This window comes from Megascapheus bottae, chromosome 37 (genome assembly GCF_031878675.1).
Source record: "Megascapheus bottae isolate mThoBot1 chromosome 37, mThoBot2.hap1, whole genome shotgun sequence".
Classification (NCBI taxonomy): Eukaryota; Metazoa; Chordata; class Mammalia; order Rodentia; family Geomyidae; genus Megascapheus; species Megascapheus bottae.
Window position 1 is genome coordinate 1,017,501 of NC_143545.1, and position 20,919 is coordinate 1,038,419.

The 20,919-nt window shown below is 55.6% G+C and overlaps 1 protein-coding gene across 1 annotated transcript in view; it reads right to left on the reverse strand.

Moving 5' to 3' along the window:
- B4galnt3 (beta-1,4-N-acetyl-galactosaminyltransferase 3) overlaps nt 1-14,074 on the reverse strand; it is a 34,238-nt gene extending 20,164 nt beyond the window's left edge. Inside the window, 1 exon segment of the mRNA XM_090325171.1 lies at nt 13,906-14,074. Within this exon segment, the coding sequence (XP_090181297.1) occupies nt 13,906-14,074 (169 nt within the window).
- Between the last annotated feature and the right edge of the window lie 6,845 nt (nt 14,075-20,919).

The window sequence follows — 20,919 nt, forward strand, 5'->3', positions numbered from 1 at the left end:
CTTAAATCTCTGGGGAGATCACAACTGCGTTTACCCCTGCAGGGTCTTCGGGGAATATATTTTCCATCCTTCAAAGAGTTGGTTGTGGCCACAGCCAGGGTGAGATGCAAACCCAGCCCCTTGGGCCAGCAGAGGTGCTCAGGGAGCCTTCCCCGGAGGTCACCACCACACAAAAACAGAGTCGGCTTTCTTTCAGACAGGGTGCGGGCTGTTATTTGTTTTGAATTGGCCTCTAGGGCCAGCTTATTAAGACTTCTGATGAAGGCACAGAAGTGGTGGGCAGTGGGAAAGAAGCCCAGGAAAGGACTGGTGGGGGAAGCTGCACGATTAGCACGTGGGCTGGGTACAAGGGGCATGGGGGATGTGACACAGAGTGACACATTCCCCCATCATAGAGCCATCGTGGTGGCGATGAACCATTAAACTGCCTCTCCTTCCCTCCGCCCGTCTCTCTGCAAGCCAGGGTTCGAATCCAGGGCCTGGCACATACCACCGCACCCCTCCTCCGCACCCCTGCTGAACGTAGAGATGTGAGGGCTGAGGTAGGATTTGTCTCTACAGCGCCTCCCCTCCCAGGTCCCCCACTTCTGAGCACCTCGATGACTTACTTATTAAACCAATTACAAGGCATGAATCATCTTGAACCCCTGGGGTGCAGGCAGGGTAAATAGCTCGCCCTGACTCCTTCCCTCTCTGTCAACCTCTCCTGACTCAAGCTATTCTCGACTCATCACAGTGGGGAAGAAATCCCAGGACCAGTAGAGGTGTGTGGTGGGGGTGCATCTCCGAAGGCTGTCACCCCAGCAATCCAGGCCCTCAGTGATGGGTGGACACAAAGCCAGCCAGCCAGCTCACCTTGGACAATTCTAGAGATTCCTTAGTCTGTGTGTGTGTGTGTGTGTGTGTGTGTGTGTGTGTGTGTGCCAATCCTGGGGCCTGAACTCAGAACTCAGGGCCTGGGCGCTATCCCTGAGCCCCCCCTCAACCCCCCCACCCCCAGCCAAGACCAGTGATCTCACAGCTTCACTTCTGGCATTTTTTGGGGGGAGTGGGGGTGCAATAAGCATCTGGCAGGTTTCCCTGCTTGAGCTGGCTTCGAACCCTGATCCTCAGATCTCAGCCTCCTGAGAAGCTGGGCTGGCACCTGGCTAAATTCTGAAACCACATCCGGAAGACCAGAGTGCAGAATCCTCCACGTTCCTCACTACAGCTCAGCGGCACCCAGAGCCGCTTCACGGGGCCCCCGCCCTGCCAAAACCCTGCTTGGTGAGGCTGGATGCTTTAGCTGACGTAGGCAACCTGAGTCTCACCTGCCAAACCTGAAAAGCAAATGGAAGGATCCAGATTCTTTCTCCCAGCTTGAAGACCCACGAGCTTTTCCATTCAACCAACCAAGACTGAGATCACCTAGCCCGGGAAGGAAGCAGCGCTGTCTTGGCAGACAGAGGCGGGTGGGCTCACGCCTGTCCTCTCAGCAGGGCAGGGGGGGTGGGGAGTGGACCAAACCCCACTCCTGGTCTCTGGGCCTGGGATCAAAACACCCGGAAAGCAATGGGGGAGAGACGTTTTTGGTCTCAGTACCCGCCACCAACTCTCTGTCCTTCAGCCCGACACCCCAGACAGGGGCACATGCCATTCAAGATGCAGGAAGGCCTCTGCAGACTCAAAGGAACCTGCAGCCGCAAGTTCTGTCCTTTTGTAGGAAAGAATAAAGGCAAACCCAAGGCTACTATGCAAACACATCTCAAAGTCTCCCAGGGGGCTGAGAGTCCAACAGAGGTCAAGATGGTAACCAAGCCCCTCAAGAGAGCTCGCTGATTTAAAAGTATTTAAGGGGCCTGTCATCCTAGCTACTCAGAAGGCAGAGATCTGAGGATCAAGGTTCAAAGCCAGCCCAGGAGGAAGGAAAGTCTGTGAGATTCTTATCTCCAATTAACCAGCAAAAAGCTGGTAGAAGTGGAGCTGTGACTCAAGTGGGAAAGCACACACACACACACACATACACATGCAAAAGCTCTGGGACAGTGCCCAGGCACTGAGTTCAGGCCCCACAACGGCCAAATGAATGAATGAATGAATGAATGAATGAATGACACAATCCTTGAAAACAAGCTGACCCCAAGGAAGCATCTTTCAAGAATCCTGGATCACACCTGCAGCTTACAATACGTGAATAAATGCTTAACTGAATAAATAAAGTGAGAGAGACAAACTGGGTTACAGTCTGATTTCTGAGACGCCTATTGGCAGATGCTTAACTGGCTCAAATCTATGCAAATGAAAGAAGACAAAAGTCAATGGATGGGGTTGCAGATGACACTTTTCCTGGGCCTGTCTGGTCCCAGCTCTTCTGGGAGAGAGTTGGGAATTCTTGGCAGGCTGTACACAGTGTTATTGCCAGCTTCCCCCACCCCCATTCTGCTCCCCAACTCCTATCAGCCCAGGACCATTGGAGAGACAGACCTCTTGGGACTCTACCTCCCCAAAGCTCGCAATCCTATCCTGGAGGATGGTGGACAACACTTCCCTTGATGGGAGCATTAAAAAAAAACGAAGAGAAAGGTCAGAAATCACAGAAGCCAACCCAGGGATGGGCAAATCTCTTGCAAAAGGGCGGTTCTTTGTTTGAGGTTCAACCAGAACTTTCTTCAACCCAAGGAACCTGGTGGGTCTGGAAGAGGAGGGGGCTGTGGCGGGGACCCGGGTATCTCTGTGACCCCTCTGGGGCCTTTAAGGTGCTGCAGGAGGCGAGGCAGACCCCGGGTTTCTCAAAAGCAGCGCTATGGACCCACGCCTCCTCCCGGACCTGCCAAACCCTGGGGTGAACTCTTCCTAAGACCCCCTCCCCGTTCTCTCTCTCGGACTTTTGTTGGTTGGAGAGGGAGATTTGGAGAATGCGGGCAGAAGGAAAGAGAAAACCTGAAGATTTAAGAAGTGGTTCACACTTGCACATCCAGCTTTTACTTGTGGGTCTGAGATCTCAGGACCAAGTTTCAAAACCAGCCAGGGCAGAAGAGTCCTCGAGACTCTTACGTCTAATGAACCAGCAAAACACCAGAAATGGAGCTGTGGCTCAAGTGGTAGAGCTCCGGCCTTGAGTGCAAAAGCCAAGGGATGATGTTTAGGCCCTGAGTTCAAATCCCAGTACTAGCCTATGAAAGAAAGAGACAGACAGACAGACAGACAGACAGAGAGGTGGGGGGAGGGGCATGCCTCAGTGAACCTGCTGGACGGGACAGTGGAAATAATATGGTGGGAGGTGGATAAGGGACCCTGGCCTCTCCGGAGCAGTGACAGACACACAAAAATGGTGTCAACACTAGGGGAGGGGAGGAAAGGGAGGGCAGAACAGTGTTCCACAGACTAAGACAAGTCCATCATGCTAGATTTCCTTTTCTTGTCTTCGAGGGAGTGAGAAGCCATGACCCCCTGCCCCTACCCTGTGATCCTAGTCTAAATTATCTTTTCTTCTTCCAACCAGTGAGCACTGGCTCCTTTATGCTTTTTTAAAGCGAGATGTGGATTCCAGCTCTGGGGAACAGCCAAGGGCAGGTGGGGGGAGGGCTGGAGGCCAGTGATCTTTGGGGTTCACAGGCCTTAGTGACCCTCAGGGGCTCTGGGAAGGAGCATTTCGGACCCTGTTACTGGTGGAGGAGAGAACAGACTGGAAATGGATTCCCTAAAGAATTTACAGCTCTGCGCAGCCGCGCGAGGGGGGATTTCCAGGTCAGAAATCTGAGACCTAGACAGGAAAAAAGCTCTGAGCCCTGGGGAAGAAGTCAAAACTCCCAGGAGCCCTTGGGGGGGGTGGAGAGGGAGGGGGACTGGGAGCCGGGCTGAGGACAGGAGATTGTGGGGTGTGGAGGTGAGAACAGGACTGTAAAGCTCAGGCCTGGCTTGGGTGAGTCATAGCGCACACACCCTGCACCCCTGAGACTGTGCACCCTAAACCCTGCTGGCTTACGGCCTGCGTCCAGTCACTGCTTCTGCTCTCACTGGGAGTTCCACTCAGGAACGGGTTGATCAAGGGTGTTACACCTGTAATACATTAATCTCCTCGCTGCCTTCTAACCTTTTCCCCTCCAGTGCAGAGGAGGGGACCCAGGTCTGCGCAAGTGCATGTAGTGAGTGCGTGTGTCTGTGTGTGTGTGTGTGTGTGTGTGTGTGTGGACCAGTTCTGGGGCTCAGACTCAGGGCCTAGGCTCTGTTCCTTAGCCTTTTCACTCAGCTGGTGTTCTCCTGCTGGAACAGTGGCTCCATTCCCAGCTTTTGGGTGGCACAGTGGAGCCAGAGTCTCCTAGACTTTCCTACCCAGGCTGAAGGTGGGTTCTCGGTTCTCAACGGAGGAGCTGGGATCACTGGCGAGTCCCAGGGCAGAGCTACCCACCCAGGGCTTTGCAGGCAACCACACCCTCCCACATCTGTATCTGCCTCCCTCTTGCCTTCATCCAGCTCTCGGTCTGTCTTCCTCAGCATCCCCACCATTCTCCTCCTCCCCAGCTCCGGCTCTCAGTCCCCTCTCCTCATCCCAGCCATCTCGAGGGGGCGGTGTCAGTCCCTGGCATTCACAAGTCACGGTGGCTGCTGGAAAATGGTCACAACAGTCCCCCGTGGCTGTGCCCATCGGGCTTTGGGTGCCCTGGGGCAGAAGAAGCTAAGAGCTGACCACATCCAAATTCTATTTCTTCCCTGTCGCATCCTGCGAGGGTCCATGGGGAAAAGGTGGCAAAGGGACCCATGACCTCAGCGCCGTGGCGTTGAATGGGAGACTAGATTAAACCTGTCAACCCAAGACCCTCTGCCCCTTGCCCCACCCCGTCCAGTGTCCTTCTTAGGTCTTCAACTCAGGACCTAAGGCGCTGTCCCTGAGCTTTTGCTTCCAAGGCACAGCTCCACTCTCTGGCCTTCTGGTGGTTTGTTGGAGACACGAGTCTCACGGGCTTTTTCCTGCCTGGGCTGGCCTCCAACTTTGATCCTCAGATCTCAGCCTCCGGTGTAGCTAGATGACAGGTTCAAGCCACAGGCGCCCGGTTTGGGGGTGAGGGTGGGAGGGAGGTCTCTCCTCTTTAGGGTGTTGTATTTATAGTTTCTGGAAGGGGCAGACGGAGTACAGGGAGTAGAAAGGAGGCCTTGAGGATAGTGGTGGAGTAGGGTCCCCACTTTTCTGTGGAGGGAGAGTGGCGGGAACGTATTCCCCCCAGCCCCGGGATGGTGTTCAGACCTCCAAGCCAGCCAGCCCAGCCACAACTGTTGGCAGAGAGTCTCCAGGTCTAAAATTAGCTTGGGGCTCCCCACCCTGCCAGCTCCAGCTCTCTCCCTGGCAGACGGGGCCTGCGGTGAGCTAATGACTGGAATCCTGTCTTCCCGGCCTGCCCGGGACAGCCAGGGGTTAGGAGAAGGCATGGAGGCAATCCCAGCCCCCCTCCACCCTCATCATAGCTGGGCCCTGCAAAGAAGGCTTAGGCAAGGGGCCCCTGGGGTTCTAGGGCTCCTCAGCACATCCGTGGGGTACACCCTGCCCCCACCTCACTCCAGGCACGCTGGGAGATGGATAAACAAGCTCAGTGAGAGGCGTGGATGGGTCAGGGCTCAGCTACCACGGCCACCTTGCAAAGCCAGAGTCACTATTCCCATTAGACCATGGGGAAGCTGACCGGAGAGGCTGGCCTGGGTGGAACCATCTAGAAGCACCACTTCCCATCCAGCTGGCCACTGGAGAACCACCTCCCAGGGCCAAGCACATGGCGGTGTTTGCCATGGACCAGGGGTACCAGCAATCCCCCCCCATACTGAGTGGACTTTCAGCATGGCATCCCTGGGGGGGCTTCTTTGCCTTGAGGGCCATGGCTGAGTCCTCTGGAAGAAGGTCTGGTCAGCGTAGGGGCTCACCCTGCCATCCCAGCTACTCAGGAGGCTGAGATCTGAGGATCGTGGTTCAAAGCCAGCCTGGGCAGGAAAGTCCTTGAGATTCTCATTAACTACCATTAAAAAAAAAAAAAAGCCAAAAGGGGAGCAGTGGCTCAGGTGGTAGAACGTAAAAAATGAGAAAAAAGAAAGCTCAGGGGCAGTGCCAGAGCCTGAATTTAAGTCTCAGGGAAGAAGAAGGAAGAGGAGGAGGAGGAGGAGGAAGAGGAGGAGGAGGAAGAGGAGGAGGAGGAGGAGGAGGAGGAGGAAGGAAAGAAGGAGGAGAGGAAGAGGAGGAGGAGGAGGAGGAAGAGGAGAAGGAGGAGGAGGAAGAGGAGGAGGAGGAGGAAGAGGAGGAGGAGGAGGAAGGAAAGAAGGAGGAGAGGAAGAAGGAAGGAAGGAAGGGAGAAAGGGAGGGAGGGAAGAGAGAAAGAGGAAGGAAAAGGAGGAGAAAGGAGGAAAATGAAGAGGAAAGAGAAGAAGAGGAGGAGGAAGAACAAAGAAAGGAAGAAGAGAAGAAAGGGGGGGCAGCTGCTGCCTAGGCGGCACTGTTGCCATCCATGCCTGGCGCTGGGTGGGCAAGACAGCCCTTAATTAAAAGCCTGTGGGCAGAGCAGAGCACTGAGCCTACCCGTGGAGCCCACACCCTCGCTGTTTCCTCACTGCCTGCCATCTTGCACCAAACCCTCTTCCAGATTTGTCCTCGCTCTTGTCTGACTTCCAGCTAGAAATTCACCCTTTGATCGCGGCAGGAACCCCCTGAGAAGGTGTGTCATGATTGTATTGTCTGGGTGCAGGTAGAGCGGGCTGGCCTCCAGTCCACCATCTCCCCGCCTCCCCACGTGCTAGGATTACAGGCCTGCGCCACCACGCTGGGCGGCCCGCAAAGTTCCAAGGGCATAATCTACCTTCATCCACAGCTGCAGGGATGCAGGGACACACACACACACACACACACACACACACACACACACACACACACTGCTGGAGGACAGCTTAGAAATGCAAGCCAAGGACTTTTTTTTCTTTTTAAATACAGCCAACTGTTTAAAAGTTCTGCATGAAATATGACTAACTTCTTTTTATGGACAGTGACCAGCCTTCCATAAAGGCCAAAGAATCCAACAGGGTTAGGCTCAGGTGGAGAGGAGCTTGAAGCCAGCCTCGCCTTCCCTAGCGAAAGAAAAGTTCAAGACTGGGTGTATCAGAATAACACATCTGTTATCCTGATCTAAATAAGAGGATCGTGGTCCATGGCTAATTGTGGTCCAGACCAGCCTGGGCAAAAAAAAAAAAAATAGTGGCATCCTATTTTTAAAAATAACCAGAGAAAAAGAGCGGGAGGTATGACTCACGGGGCACAGTCCTAGTTCAAACCACAATACCGCAAAGAGAGAGAGAGAGAAAAACAACTTTAAAGAGAAAGAAACGCACGAGTGAACTGTACTACCTGGGAGGCAGAGAATGGAAGGTTCAAAGTCAGAGGCCAGCCCAGGCAAGCACTGAAATCTTCACCTCAACCCATAAGATTAAAATCCGAGCATCTAGCGCCCCATTTCCATGAGAGCACACACAGAAAGACAGCATCCAGGATTAGGGCTGGGTGGGGAGGGGGACATAAAATGTGAGGTCCTAGTCAAAAACGAACAACAAAAACCCCCAAACCAACACAGGCTTGAGGCCCAGCGCCTGCCTGGCAAATGCAAGGTACCGAGTTCAAATCCAAGTACTGCCTGTGTTGAACAAAGCGCTGAGTAAAACCCACTGACCTTGACGTCACTGGGGCAGGAGTGACCCCGTCATTTCTGTCCCACCACTGGCCATCAGAAAATGAAGAGGGAAAGGAGGACCAAGGCGGACCAAGCCTGGCTGATTGATGAGGATGATGTGAGTGCAGATGCAGACAGACAGACGGAGACCCCGAGACGGAGAAGAGAGAGGGGGGACAGTCTCTGGACATGGCAGAAGTTCTCCAACTGCTTCTCAAAGAGGCAGCCAAGTCCACAGGCTACCTAGAGGAAACCCTCCAGCGTTTTACTTGGCCCTAATTCAAATGCATTAGGTCTCTTCTGAAAACACCTTATTATTAATCATTTGCGGGGAGGCGGCGCTGGGGTCTGAACTAGGGGCTTCATGCCGGCTAGGCAGATGTGGTCTGGCTGAGCCGTGACTCCAGCCCTGTTTGTCACGGATTGTTTTGGGGGTAAATCTCATGCCTCCTATTGGAACCAAGGTCTCCCCTCCCTCCCCCACCCCACCCTGATTTTAGGCCTCCCGTCACTGCCAGGATTGCAAGCGTGTGCTACCACATCCGACTGCTTCTTGTGGAGAGGGGCTGGCCTGGTCCCTCCATCCTCAAACGTCCTAACCAAAGGTTGGGGTACCACTGTACCCAGGTATGGGTGGAAAAGGGGATCTGCCTGGGCCTAGCCTTCAATAGGGATCCTTCCATTCTCAGCCTCTAAGCCTGCCGGTGCTAAGCAGAGCTCTGCAGGGAAGGTCGTACCAACTCTAGATGAAGGTGCTGAAGGCCCACATAAAATGTGGCTGGTGAGTCACACAGCAGGGACTTCAACCCTGCCCCGACTTCACATTCCACCACTGTTTCCAGGAACCCCCACCACTGCTGTCACCCCACTCACACAGTAAGCGCCCTGGAAACATCTTCCTTTGAGCTTTAGATCAGGTCACCCCTGCCACCAGAGAGACGGCAACATCATAATAACCACCAGCACAACAGCCAGGCCCTGGTGGTGGTTCACACACTTGTCATCCTCGCTACTCAAGAGGCTGCGATCTGAGGATCACAGTTCAAAACCAAGCTGGGGTGGGGGGGGCCCGGAGGCTGAGGTGGGAAGCTCAGGAGTCTGAGATCAGCCTGCACGCAAAATTGTTCTCAGTAGCAGAATACTTCCTAAGTATATGCCAGGTTCTGGGTTTGAACCCCAGCACGGTAAAACAAAAATTAAATAAAGCATCAACATACTCATTATTCCTTATCAAGAGATGGCTTCTATCCAGACGCTGGTGGTTTACACAGCCTAGCTACTCAGGAGACTGAGATCTGAGGACCACAGTTCAAAGCCAGCCTAGGCAGGGAAAGTCTGTGAGCCTCTTTATCTCCAATACACCACTAAGAAAAAAAAAAAAAAGCTAGAAGTGGTGCGGTGACTCAAGTGGTAGAGCACTAAGTTTGAGCAAAAGAAGCTCAGGGACAGTGCCCAGGCCCTGAGTTCAAACGCCAGGTCTGGCAAAAATGGAAAGAAAAAAAAAATAGAGTGCAAAAATGCAAAGGTTTATCCTGTGATGCTCAAAATAAAGAGTCTGCTCATGGGCCTACGACTCTCGATAGACCCCAGGGAACCGCCCTCACTTCTGCCATTAGTATTTTCTGTCGGCTAACCTATAAATCCACTCACTATGTAGACCACGAGGTCGACTGACGGCCCCAGGCCTGAATGTATGTCTGGCCTAGTTTAGACCTCACCACCCTCAGACAGAACGAAAAGTACCCGTGGAAAGTTGTTTTTTTTAAAAGGAGAATTTCTGGGGAGAGAGCAGTGAGTACTTGGCTCCCAGAACCTCCAGGCCCCCTTCCAAACAAAGCAAACTGGCCTGTCCATCCCGCTCTCGACTCAGCAGTCCAGAGCGAGGCCGGGTTCCCTGGGCCTGGAAAATTACTGCAGTGCCCCCAGCCGGCTCCAGAAACCAGAACAGAGAAGATCCTGTATGGGGAGCAGGAGCTGGGGGGGGTGGGGGGGTCCCCCGCAGGGAGACGTGGAAGAACACAGAGTAGGGGGAGGAGAAAGGACAGGTGTGTGGTTAAGATAAGGAAGACACCCGAGAGGAGAGACAGAAGGAAAGGACAGACAGCAAATATGGTAGTCACTTGCCAATCACCTCCTGCCAGGCGCCCTTATAAAGAAGTGCCAATGACTCTGTCCCATTTGCTTTTCTATCGATCGATCGATCCATCCATCCATCCATCTACTTATTTATCATCTATCCATCTCAGTTATCTATTCTATCTATCATCTATTTTTTCCCCCCAATCTTGGGGCTTGAACTCAGGGCCTGGACACCGTCCTTGAGCTTTCTCAAAGCTAGCGCTTTTCCACTTGAGCCACAGCACCACTTCTGGATTTTCCTGTGTCTGTGGTACCGAAGAATGGAACCCAGGGCTTTGTGCATGCCAGGCAAGCCCTCCATCACTGAGCCACAGAAAGTTCTTTCTTCTATCATCTGCTTTAACTTTGCACACGTCCTGTGGTTTGAACTCAGGGCTTGCATGCTGTCTCCTTGGCTTTTTTTTCCACTCAAGGCTCTGGTGCTCTACCGCTTGAGCCAGAGCTCAGCTACTTCTGGCTTTTTTTTTTTTTTTTTTTTGCTGATTAAGTCTCATGGATTTTCTTGCCCGGTTGGCCGGTTGGCTTCCAACTGAGATCCTCAGCTCTCCGCCTCTGGGCCTGCTTGTGTCGGAAAGGATACTCTTGTCATGTATGTGTACATTGGCCCCGGAAAGAATTCCTAGGTGAAATAACACTCGTGTAGAGAACGATAATTGTGGGAAAGGAAGCCCCAGGGAACCCATGACAGCCAAGGTCTGCCCTGCATGGAGGGAGGAGGCTGGGGGGAAGGGAGGCACTCAGGGTCAGGCACTCTCTCCTTTCTTCCTGGTGCCCAGCTGGTGAACTGGGCGCTGAAGCAGAGTCATGCCAGACCCCACCTTCCACCCAGGGAGATCCACCAGGCCCTGGCCGCCCGAGGTCCCTCTACTTTGGCTTTGGCTCTAAATGTCATCTCTTGTCACTTTGGCTCTAAATGTCATCTCTTGTCACTTCTCAGACCTCAGCCTCTTGAAGAGCTGGGGTTATGGGTATGAGCCACAGGTGGCAGGAAAGTCTAATGTGAGATGGCCTCCTGTGCCCTATTCCTGCGCCTCCCAGCTCGGCAAACCTTGCCACAAGGACTGGAAGTATGGCCTAGTGGTCGAGTGCTCGCCCAGCATGCACAGAGACCTGGGCGTTCCTTTCCTCCATATGACATACATAGAAAAAGCCAAAAGTGGTGCGGTGGCTCAAGTGGTAGAGCTCCAGCCTTGAGAAAGTCCAACGACAGTGCTCAGGCCCTGAGTTCAAGGCCCCAGGACTGGTTAAAAAAAAAACAAACCAAATTGTGAATGGGAATTCCCTCTCTCTCTGTTTTATTTTATAAAGATGGCCGGGGGTGGGGGGCAGTGAGGGGTCTGAGGTCCAGTACTGGAGTTTGAACTCAGGGCACCGGGCTTGCTGGAGACTGGGGCTGTACGGTGGAGCTACCCCTCCAGCCATGCTTTCTAACTGGTTATTTTGAAGATAATAGGGTCTTGCTACCTGCCTAGGTGTGCGCCTAAACCTCCAGCTATCTGTTTTAGGCTCCCCTAAATAGCTAGGATAACAGTGCACTCAGATCTCCATGGAGATTAAAAATAGATAATAACTAAAGCTCAAGAACTTTTCTGCTCATCCTGGCCTCAGACCACAATCCTCTTCCTCTCTGCCTCCCTGGTAGCTGGGATTACAGATACGAGCCACCTAGCTAGCCGGGTCTTTGTTTCTGTCGTTCTTTCTGCCCAGATGGCCGCCTTTTCTGTAACCTTCCGAAACCTTAGCACTGCCTCAAGCGCCCCCACTTTTGTGAGTCAAAGCAGTGGCCGATACCTCGCTGCTACATTTGGGAAACTGAACGACTGTTTTATAGGCGGCTGTTTTCATTTTATATGAGCACCTTCCACTCTCCAAGAAAGAGGACCGACCGAGATTGCAGAAATCTCCTTTCTACCCTGCCCAGGGTGTGCTCTTAAATAAATATTTGTGCCACCTAGTGAACATACAAGGCTCTCGTCGCTCTGCCCGAGGGACCCTTCTTCTACTTGGGAATGATTCCAGTTGTTTCCCCCGCCCCCCACGCACACCCCACAAACCCTTCCAGCTGCGGTTCTATCTTTTTCTATGCACGTGGCCTGAACTATCCATATCCTGGTCTTTGGCTTCCGGGGAGGTGTTATTTCCAGCAGTCCCGGCGGGAGACGTTTCCCTGTCATTACTCCACCAGCCTGCAGTTTTGTGCCTGCCATCTTTCTAGTCTACTCCTCCCAGGGACAAGCAAATCACAGGTCTCTGGGCAGCCAGGGCAGCGGGGGGGCTGAATGGTGATGGACAAAACTGGCAAAGATGACTAGAAAGAGGAGGTGGGGTGGCTGGGGTGGGGGTGGGGAGGGGCAGGACCGGATGGGGCTGTGGTAGCTGTGCCCCAGGAGGGCAGTTTTTACAACTCTGGTTGCTGCTGGCATGCAGGGTGTGGAAGAGGACAAGCTAGAGCCCTCTTCTCTGCCTTTCTGGGTCCTCCTCTTCCATCTGTCCCCCCCCAACCCTCCAGGGGACCGGCACTGAGTGCCAGGCTCAACCTATAGGACCCCAGGGGACACTGATGCCAAACACCTGACTTAGCAACAAGTAAAGGCCATGGGAGGGGAGGAGCCACCAGCCACACTCAACGGAGGGAGGGGACGCGTTCCATCGTGGATGGATGGTTGGCATCCATGACGGCAGAGGGAAAGAAACAGTACCCCATCCATGTCCTGCCTTGGCCACCTGAGAAAAAATTACCTCAAGGGACCCAAGCACGGCGGTGCACCTTTGTGTGAGTGTGTGTGTAACATGAGAGCATGGAGACTTCAAGGCCGTGTGGGCTACCGAGCAAGGTCCTATCTCAACGAATAATAACATTTTCTTAAATAATAATAATGATAATCAAATCCAAGCCGAAAGCCAGTTCTGGATGGGGACAAGGGGAACATTTTCTTTGGAGAAGGCGCCTTTCGGGAAAAAGAAACAAAGAATAAGAAAACCAAGTCCGCCTCATCCAGAAAGGGGACTTTGCAGGTCCTAGGATGGATGGGTCAGGATGAGAAAGCCAAGGCGCACGGGAAGGAGGAAGGGTCCGAAAAGATGGAGGTGGGGAGGGGGGTGGGGGGGACTCTCCTGGGACTCTGCTGCTGGGGCCACCTGAGAAAACTGTCCCGAGAGGAAGGACGCCAGCGTGGATCCTGAGAGGCCAGTGGCCGGGCTGAGGGGGCCTTGCTCCAGAGTGCTGGGGCCGAGCGCCTGGAAACGCTCAAGTGGCAAATTCATACCGTGACAGGGTCCAGATGGGGACAGGGGGGGGGCCTGGAGGCCGTTTCAGACCGGAGGAGCCATGGCTGCTGCAGCTGTAAGAACGCATCCCCGGCCCGGGGACCCCTCCCGGGTGCAAATCCTCGTCCCCTTCAGGGGGCTGTGATGTGAGGACGGCAGGCCGAAGCTGGCCCGTGGCAGACAAGTCCAATGTCAGTGTCCAGTGGACCGGCAAAGAGCCAGGAGAGAAGCGCTGTGGTTCAAGTGGTGGAGCACCAGCTTTGGGTGAAAAAGCCAAGGGACAGTGACACGCGCGTGCACACGCATGCACACAGACACACGGACACGCACACGGACACATGGGCATGCACACAGACATGGACACATGCACACACACACGGACATGCACACATGCACACGCACACAGACATGGACACACAGACATGGACACACAGACATGCACACAGACACATGGACACATGGACAGGTCCAGCCCGGCCAGCTTCACCACCCCGTCCTTCCCTCCTTCTGGCCATCAGGGGAGCCGGAGCCCCACCCCGGGCGGTGGGCGGCGGTGCTGACCCCAGCTCCTGCCCAGCGCCTTCTCCTCCCTCCCAGGTCCCTCGGAGGGGAGCGGCTGGCCCTGCCCGAGGTCCCCCACCGAGGCGCCCGGTGGAGGCCGCGGCCAGCGGCAGCGCCCGTCCCCCAGGGCCACCGAGGGGGCCCAGGCGGACCGCGGGGAGGACGCCGCCCGCCCCCCCGGTCCCCCCCCGGCCCGGCCCGCCCGCCCCCCGGCCCCCCCCCGGCCCCCCCGCCCCCCGCCCCCCACGCCGTCCCGAGGACTCACTGCGGCCCAGCGGGTTCCCGCCGCCCTGCGCCGCCGCCAGCAGCTCCAGGTAGAGCGTCCACAGCCCCACGGACACGGCGGCCAGGCCGAGCAGCAGGCGCAGGCGCCGCCGCCGCGGCAGCAGCCGGGGCCGCGCGGCCCGGGGGCTCCCGGACGCGCCGCGCCCCATGGCGCCGCCGCCCGCGCCTCAGGCCGGGCTCCGGCTCATGCTCCGCGGCCCGGCCCGGCCACCGCCAGGCTCCGCTCGGCCGCCCGCGCCGCCCGCCCGCCGCACCTCACTCCCCACCTGTCCCGCCCCGGCCCAGGCCGCGCCCCCCATGGCCGCAGGTGGACTCCGCCCGGAGGAGGAGGTGGAGGAGGAGGAGCGGGGAAGGAGCCGCCCGCCCGGCCGGGCTCCGGGCCCCGCCCCGGCCCCGCCCCAGACCACGCCCCCGCCCCGGCCCCGCCGGCCCCGCCTCGGCCCGGCCACGCCCCCGCCGGCCCCACCCGGGCCGCGATCTGGACTCCACGGGAGGACCAGCGGGGAAGGAGGCCCCGCCCCCGCAGGCCCCGCCCCGGCTCAGGCCCCGCCCCGCCGGCCCAGGCCACGCCCCCCGCCACTCCCAGGACGCGTTCTTCCCTCCGGATGGCTCCACCGCAGGGAGGACCAGCGGGGAAGGAGGCCACGCCCCCGCCGGCCCGGCCCCGCCCCGCCGGCCCCGCCCCTCCCCGGCTCAGGCCCCTCCACACCAGCCCCGCCCCGCCACGCCCTCCACGCCCCCCGGCCACTCCCAGGACGCTCTCTTCTCTCCGGATGGCTCCGCCCCGGGGAGGACTAGCGGGGAAGGAGGCCACGCCCCCTCCGACCTCGCCCCGGCCCCCAGCCACGCCCTGCCGGCCACGCCCCAGCAGGCCACGCCCCAGCAGGCCACGCCCAGGCGGCGATCCGGACTCCAAATGGCTCCGCCCCAAGAGGACCAGCGGGGAAGGAGGCCACGCCCCGCCAGGACCACGCCGCTCACAGCCACGCCCCCGTCTACACGCCTCATCTTGCACTCTGGACTCAGGCCGACTCCCCGAGGAGGGGAGGGGCAGAGGCCCGCTCTACCCCTGACTGGGCCCCGCCCTTCCTGGGCTCTGCCCCTGGTGCGCAGGTGGGCTCCGCCCCCTGAGAAGAAGGGGCGGGGAGGAAACTGCCCTTCCTAGACCACGCCCCTCCCCGACCACGCCCCGTGCACACGCCCCGCCCACTCCGAGGCCAGGCCACGCCCCCCGGCATCCCTCCCCAGAAGTCAGGGAGCAGACGTGGCCTGGAGGACGGCTCCTCACTCCCCCACCAGACCCGTGGGGACTGACAGTCTGCCAAGGGAAACTGAGTCACCTCCTGGCCATGGGGCAGGGGGGCTCCAGAGTGTGGAGGCCAGTTCATGTTGGGTGCCAGGCGGGCGTGTGTGTGTGTGTGTGTATGTCTGTATGTATGTGTGTATGTATGTATTGTGTGTGTATGTATGTATGTGTGTATTGTGTGTGCATGCATGTGTATCTGTGTATGTGTGTATGTGTGTGTCTGTATGTGCATTGTGTGCATGTGTGTATGCATGTGTGCGTGCGTGCATGTGTGCATGTGTGTCTGTATGTTTATGTGTGTGTGCATGCATGTGTATGTGTGTATGTATGTGTATGTGTGTGTATGTGTGTGTGCATGTATGTGTATGTGTGTGCATTGTGTGCATATGTGTGTGTATACGTGTGTGAGTGCGTGCATGTGTGTCTGTGTGGGTATGTATGTGTATGTGTGTGCATGGATGTGTATGTGTGTGCATGTGTGCATGTATGTGCATGTGTGTATGTATGTGTGCATGCGTGCATGTGTGCATGTGTGTATGTGTGGGTATGTATATGTGTGTGCATGCATGTGTATGCGTGTGTGTATGTATGTGTATGTGTGTGTACGTATGTGTGCATGTATGTGTGTGTATGCGTGTGTATGTGTGTGTGCATGTATGTGTGTGTATGTGTGTATGTGTATGCGTGTGTATGTGTATGCGTGTGTATGTGTATGTGTGTGTGTATGTGTGTGTATGTGTATGTGTGTGTGTATGTGTGTGTGCATGTATGTGTATGTGTGTGTATGTGTGTGTGCATGTATGTGTGTGTGTATGCGTGTGTATGTGTGTGTGTCCGGGGCCACTCAGGGCTGGCCTGCTGTCCCTCAGCCTTTTCTGCTCCAGCCGCAGCTCGGCTTCCAGCTTTATGCTGAATAGCTGGAGACAAAGACTCTCACCAACTTTCTTGCCCAGTCCACCTTTAAACCTCCGTCCTCCTATCTCCGACTCCCCAGTAGCTATTAAGTAGCAGGCATCGTCTGGTCAGGCCTTTTGGGGGGGCGGGGGTGCCTATGATGAGAGTGATGTGATAGCCGTAGCTCGGTCTGCCAGGTCAGATTTGGAGATCCTGACTTCCCTCAACTACACCTCTTAAGGGCACTGTGGAAAATCCAGTGGAGACCCCAACAAGTAATTTTCCCCATTCCGGGAGAGAACTGATGTGGTAGAGTTTTAAGAGAACAAAAATTGAAAAGGGCCTGGGGCCTGGCACAGTCGCTCACACCTGTAATCCCAGCCAAGGAGGAGCCTTAGATCTGGAGGTTCTAGAAGCCAGCCCGTCTGCACAAACACAGGGCATGTGTAACCCTGATTTAAATCCCAGAGACCATAAAGAAGACAGAGAAGAAACACACACACACACACACACACACACGCACGCACACACACACACACACACACACGCACACACACACACACGCACGCACGCACACACACACGCACACACACACGCACACACACACACGCACACACACACACACACGCGCACACACACACACACACACACACACACAGAGGGAAAAAGATAAGGGAAATCACTGAGGAGTCCAAAAGGTCCCCCAGAGAGTGTGCATTCAAGACCCAAGCCTTCCCGCTGCTAGAGCCCTATTAGCTGATTTAAATGAGATAATTAAAGTCCAAAGGGGCAGCAAGCGGGAAAGGAAGTGCTTGCAGTCACTCATGCGGGAAGGGACCAATTTTTTCCACTCTAGTTCCTGGAGAAGGTAAAAGGTCATAGGTGTTTCCCGATGTCTTAAAATCTGATGCAGACATCCCCGCCTGAGGTCGTCAGGATTGAAGGGCCTGATTTCCTTCTTCCTGCTTCCACCTTAGTCAGAAGCTCAAGGTCCACACGTGTCTTCTAGACTATTGTCATTCTTCCTGAAAGCCCTCCAAAACCTTTTAGTTCCTTGGGTGGTCTTGGGGTTTGAACTCGGGATCTTGGCTTGCAAGCATTCTACAATGGGCGCCAAATCCCAGTCCTTCTTGCTTTTTGCTTTTTTGTTCCTTAGATGGCTGGTTTGTTTTTCAGAGCTTTTGCTCAGGCCTTTCTGTGGCGCTTCCTCCCAAGTAGCTCAGATGAGGGCTGTGCCACCATACCTGCTACCACATTTTCTTTTTCTTGTTTTTGGGGGGGGGAGGCGGGAGGAGGTCATGGGGCTTGAACTCTGGGCCTGGGCGCTGTCCCTGAGCTCTTCGACTCAAAGCTACCGCCCTACTTCTGGAGCCCCAGCCCCATTTCCCATTTTCTCGTGGTGAACTGGTGAGTCTCACGGCTTTGTGGTGCGCGGGGTGGCTGGTCTGTGACTCCTGAGATGGCAGCAGCGCCACCAGAGTCACTAGGGCTTCGTGCATGCTAGGAGAATACTCTACCAGTAAGCGAGGCTCTGGGTGCCCTGTGCGTGTGTGTGTGGGGGTTTGCCCCAAAAGAAGGTGGTGTGTGGGGCTTTGCACTTGTTATGGATTGCTGGACCCCCTTCCCTGCCCCGCAAGGTCCTTTTTGCTTTTAGCGTTTGTTGTTGTTTTGTTTTTTTCCTGACAGGGTCTCTTGTTTTTCCCAGAAGGGCCTGAGGATTGTGGTCCTCCTTTCTTGGCCTCCCGAGAAGCTGGGATTACAGGCATACCCTACCGAGTGTGAATCACTGAATGCTCCTTATCGTCATTTAACAGACATTGAGTAATGGGGTTTGGATTTACTGTCCTCTACATAGTTGCTCATTTAATGCCTTCCCTTGATCAAACAGAAATGGAATGGACGTAGCTCAGTGGTAGAATGCTTATCTAGCATGTACAAAGTCCTGGCCAGCAGAGAGAGACAGAGAGATAGAGACAGAGAGAAACAAACGGGGTCTGGATGCTTCTTCTCTTACCTACCTGAAGGACAATGGTATGGGGGCCTAGTACACGCGTGCAGAGCCACAAACCAGCTCCGGCGTCCAAGCCCCAGACAGACTTTCTGAAGCCGTTCTTTGTGTGGGTTCAGAGGTACAGGTTGTCACCAGGGCCGGCAAGGGAACCCCAGAGCCTGCTGCCCTCTCCTCAATCAGTGCGGGATCTCCTATCTCGCTGCCTGGGTTCAGGTTGCAGCCAGGCGATTTGAATTTGATGTGGGGAGTTGATGGGGCTCGGGTTTCCCGGGGCGGGGTGAGGGGGGCTGTGTTATCTAAGCATGGTTGCTGGGGGTCTGGCCCGGGGCCTGCTGTGGGAGCTGCAGACGCTGTCGCCTCCCAGAACAGATGGGTCTTTGAGCCAGTGGTCACCACCCTGACTGGCAACGGAGGGAAGGAAACAAAAATGCCCAGTGTATCCAGCTCCCTGGAATTTAGCGCCCCCCCGGCCCCCCCAAGGGCAATGTGCCCTGATCATTCCCAACAGAGCAATCTCACTGCCCCAGCTCTGCCAGGCTGAACGCTCCCCCCACACCCCATACCCAGCAAGGGTGAAAAAGTCCGTTTGCTTTCCTGAATGAACTGGCAGATACTCAGTGAAGGATAGTTTTTTTGGGGGGAGGGAGGTTGCTTTGGGGGGTGTGTGTGTGTGTTTTGTTTTGTTTTTTGCACGTTTGAACGCAGGGCCTTGTTACTTGCCAGGCAGGCGCTCTACCACTTGAGCCACACATCCAGTTAAAGCTTATTGATGGATGGGTTCCTATTTTTTGCCAGGTTGGCCTCCAGCCTTGACCCTCTCCATCTCTGGCTCTGGAGTAAGCTGACGTGAGCCACGGTGCCCAGGTCTTATTAGGGGAGCTTCTCACTTTCCCTTCAGATGCTTCAGGCTTCAAGCAAGCTGGGATTCTTATACCCACAGGCTTCCCCCTGGCAGGCATTCAAGTGTCCGTCGAGGCTTTGATCCCGTCTTCCTGAAGGCTGGCCACCCACCCCTCTACTCTTTCACATCCCCTATCTTTGGGCTGTCTGGATGGAAAATATGGGGTAGGTTTCACCTAAATTGCCTACCGTTCTCCAGGGACACGGTGCAGGCTTTTAAAGAGTTCTTGGGAACGAAACTGCACCGGGTTTTTCTTTTCTTTATGGTGATGCTGGGGACTAAAGCCAGAGCCCTGCGTGTGCCGGGCCAGGGGTGGACACCTGAGCTCTGCCCCAGTCCTTTCTGTTTTTAGTTTGCTGCTCTGAGAAGGGGTCTCCCAGCTAGAGTTGCCTGGGGACGGCAGGCATGTGGCACCACGCTCAGCTTCGAGGAATAAGAACACCCAGGAGAGGGTGTGGGTGACTTGTTGAGACACTCTTAGGCCTGGGCCATCCCCCAAAAGCCCAGGGGTGAAGGCCTGGTCCCCGTGAGTCTCCGCCATGACATGCTGCCTTATTACAGACCAGAAGCGACAAGGCCAACAGACCATGTGCTGTGGGACACGAGCCACTCTGTCCTGTAAGTTAATCAGTGGAGGTATCTGTTACAGTGATGCAAAACTAATGTCCGAATTCCCAGAAACACCACGCGTAGCACAGGCAGAAACAGACACTGAACTATGGCAGTGCCTTGACGGGCTGGCCAGCCATCTAGGGTTGTCAGTTGTGCCCAGAGAATGAGGATGGCAGACCAAGGAAGAGGCCCCTGTAGGAAAAGACAGGAGTCTGGGAAGTAGTGGCCCACAACTATCATCCTGGCTACTCAGAAGGCTGAGAACTGAGTCTGGAGTTCGAAGCCAGCCTGGGAAAGAAAGCCTGTGAGGTTGACTTTGGGGCGAGGAGCTCAAAGCTTTGACAGAAAAGAAAGCGAGCTGCCTGCCAGCTGCTGGCACGCTGGGAACAGAGCTATTTTTTCTGCAGGGTTTATCAGGGACCAGGCAGCCTGGACTCTTGGCGAGCTGAGCCAAAGCCAGAACACAAGGGCTCCCTCTGCACTGATGGCTGAGCTGAGGTCAGGTGAGACCTGCAGATCTGCCCGGTGATAATGCACGGGGCTCCTTCAGAATCTGGGTCCCCTGTTTAATCTTTAATTGCCCTTTCTGAATGTCAAGGCAAGGTTGCCAATTAAAAGGCTCAGTGGCAGCCAGCAGGGCCAGTGTCGCCATGGTTCACTGCCGGGGTGACCGGGGGACAGGACATGATAGGCTGAGGGGAGGGACACGTCACCAGGATTACACATGTGGGAAGCGATGGCCGCCGCCTGAACACGTTGGCGGGGAAGCTGGGAAACACGCAGCGCCTTGCGCCTTTTGTTACAGTTGCTGCTGAGTGTACAGTGACCTCAGGTTTGATAGAGGGAGAGGAGCCAGAGCTGGGGCCAGCTTGCGGCTATAATGCTAGCTACTTGGGAGGCCAGGGTCAGGGGGATCACGGTTCAAGGCAGAAGAGTTCGAGACCCTCTCTCCCCTCATGGCTGTGTGCAGGGGCTCATCCTTATCTCCCCATGCAAGGCTGAGATCCAGAGGTTCAAAGTTCCAGACCAGTCTGGGTAGAAAACCTCACGAGACTCCATTTCCATGAAGGAGGCTGGATGTGGTGGCATGTGTCTGTGTAGGGGGGACAGCTGTGTCACCTCACCCAGCCACTGATGGAGATGGGGGTTCTCAAATGCTGATGCCACAGTCCGCTGGCTTCGGGCACAAGCCTGGACCCAGGACGGGAAGGACAAACAAGTTGTTACTAAGTGTTCACGGGCTCCGACAAAATTCAGGAAAAGGCGCAGA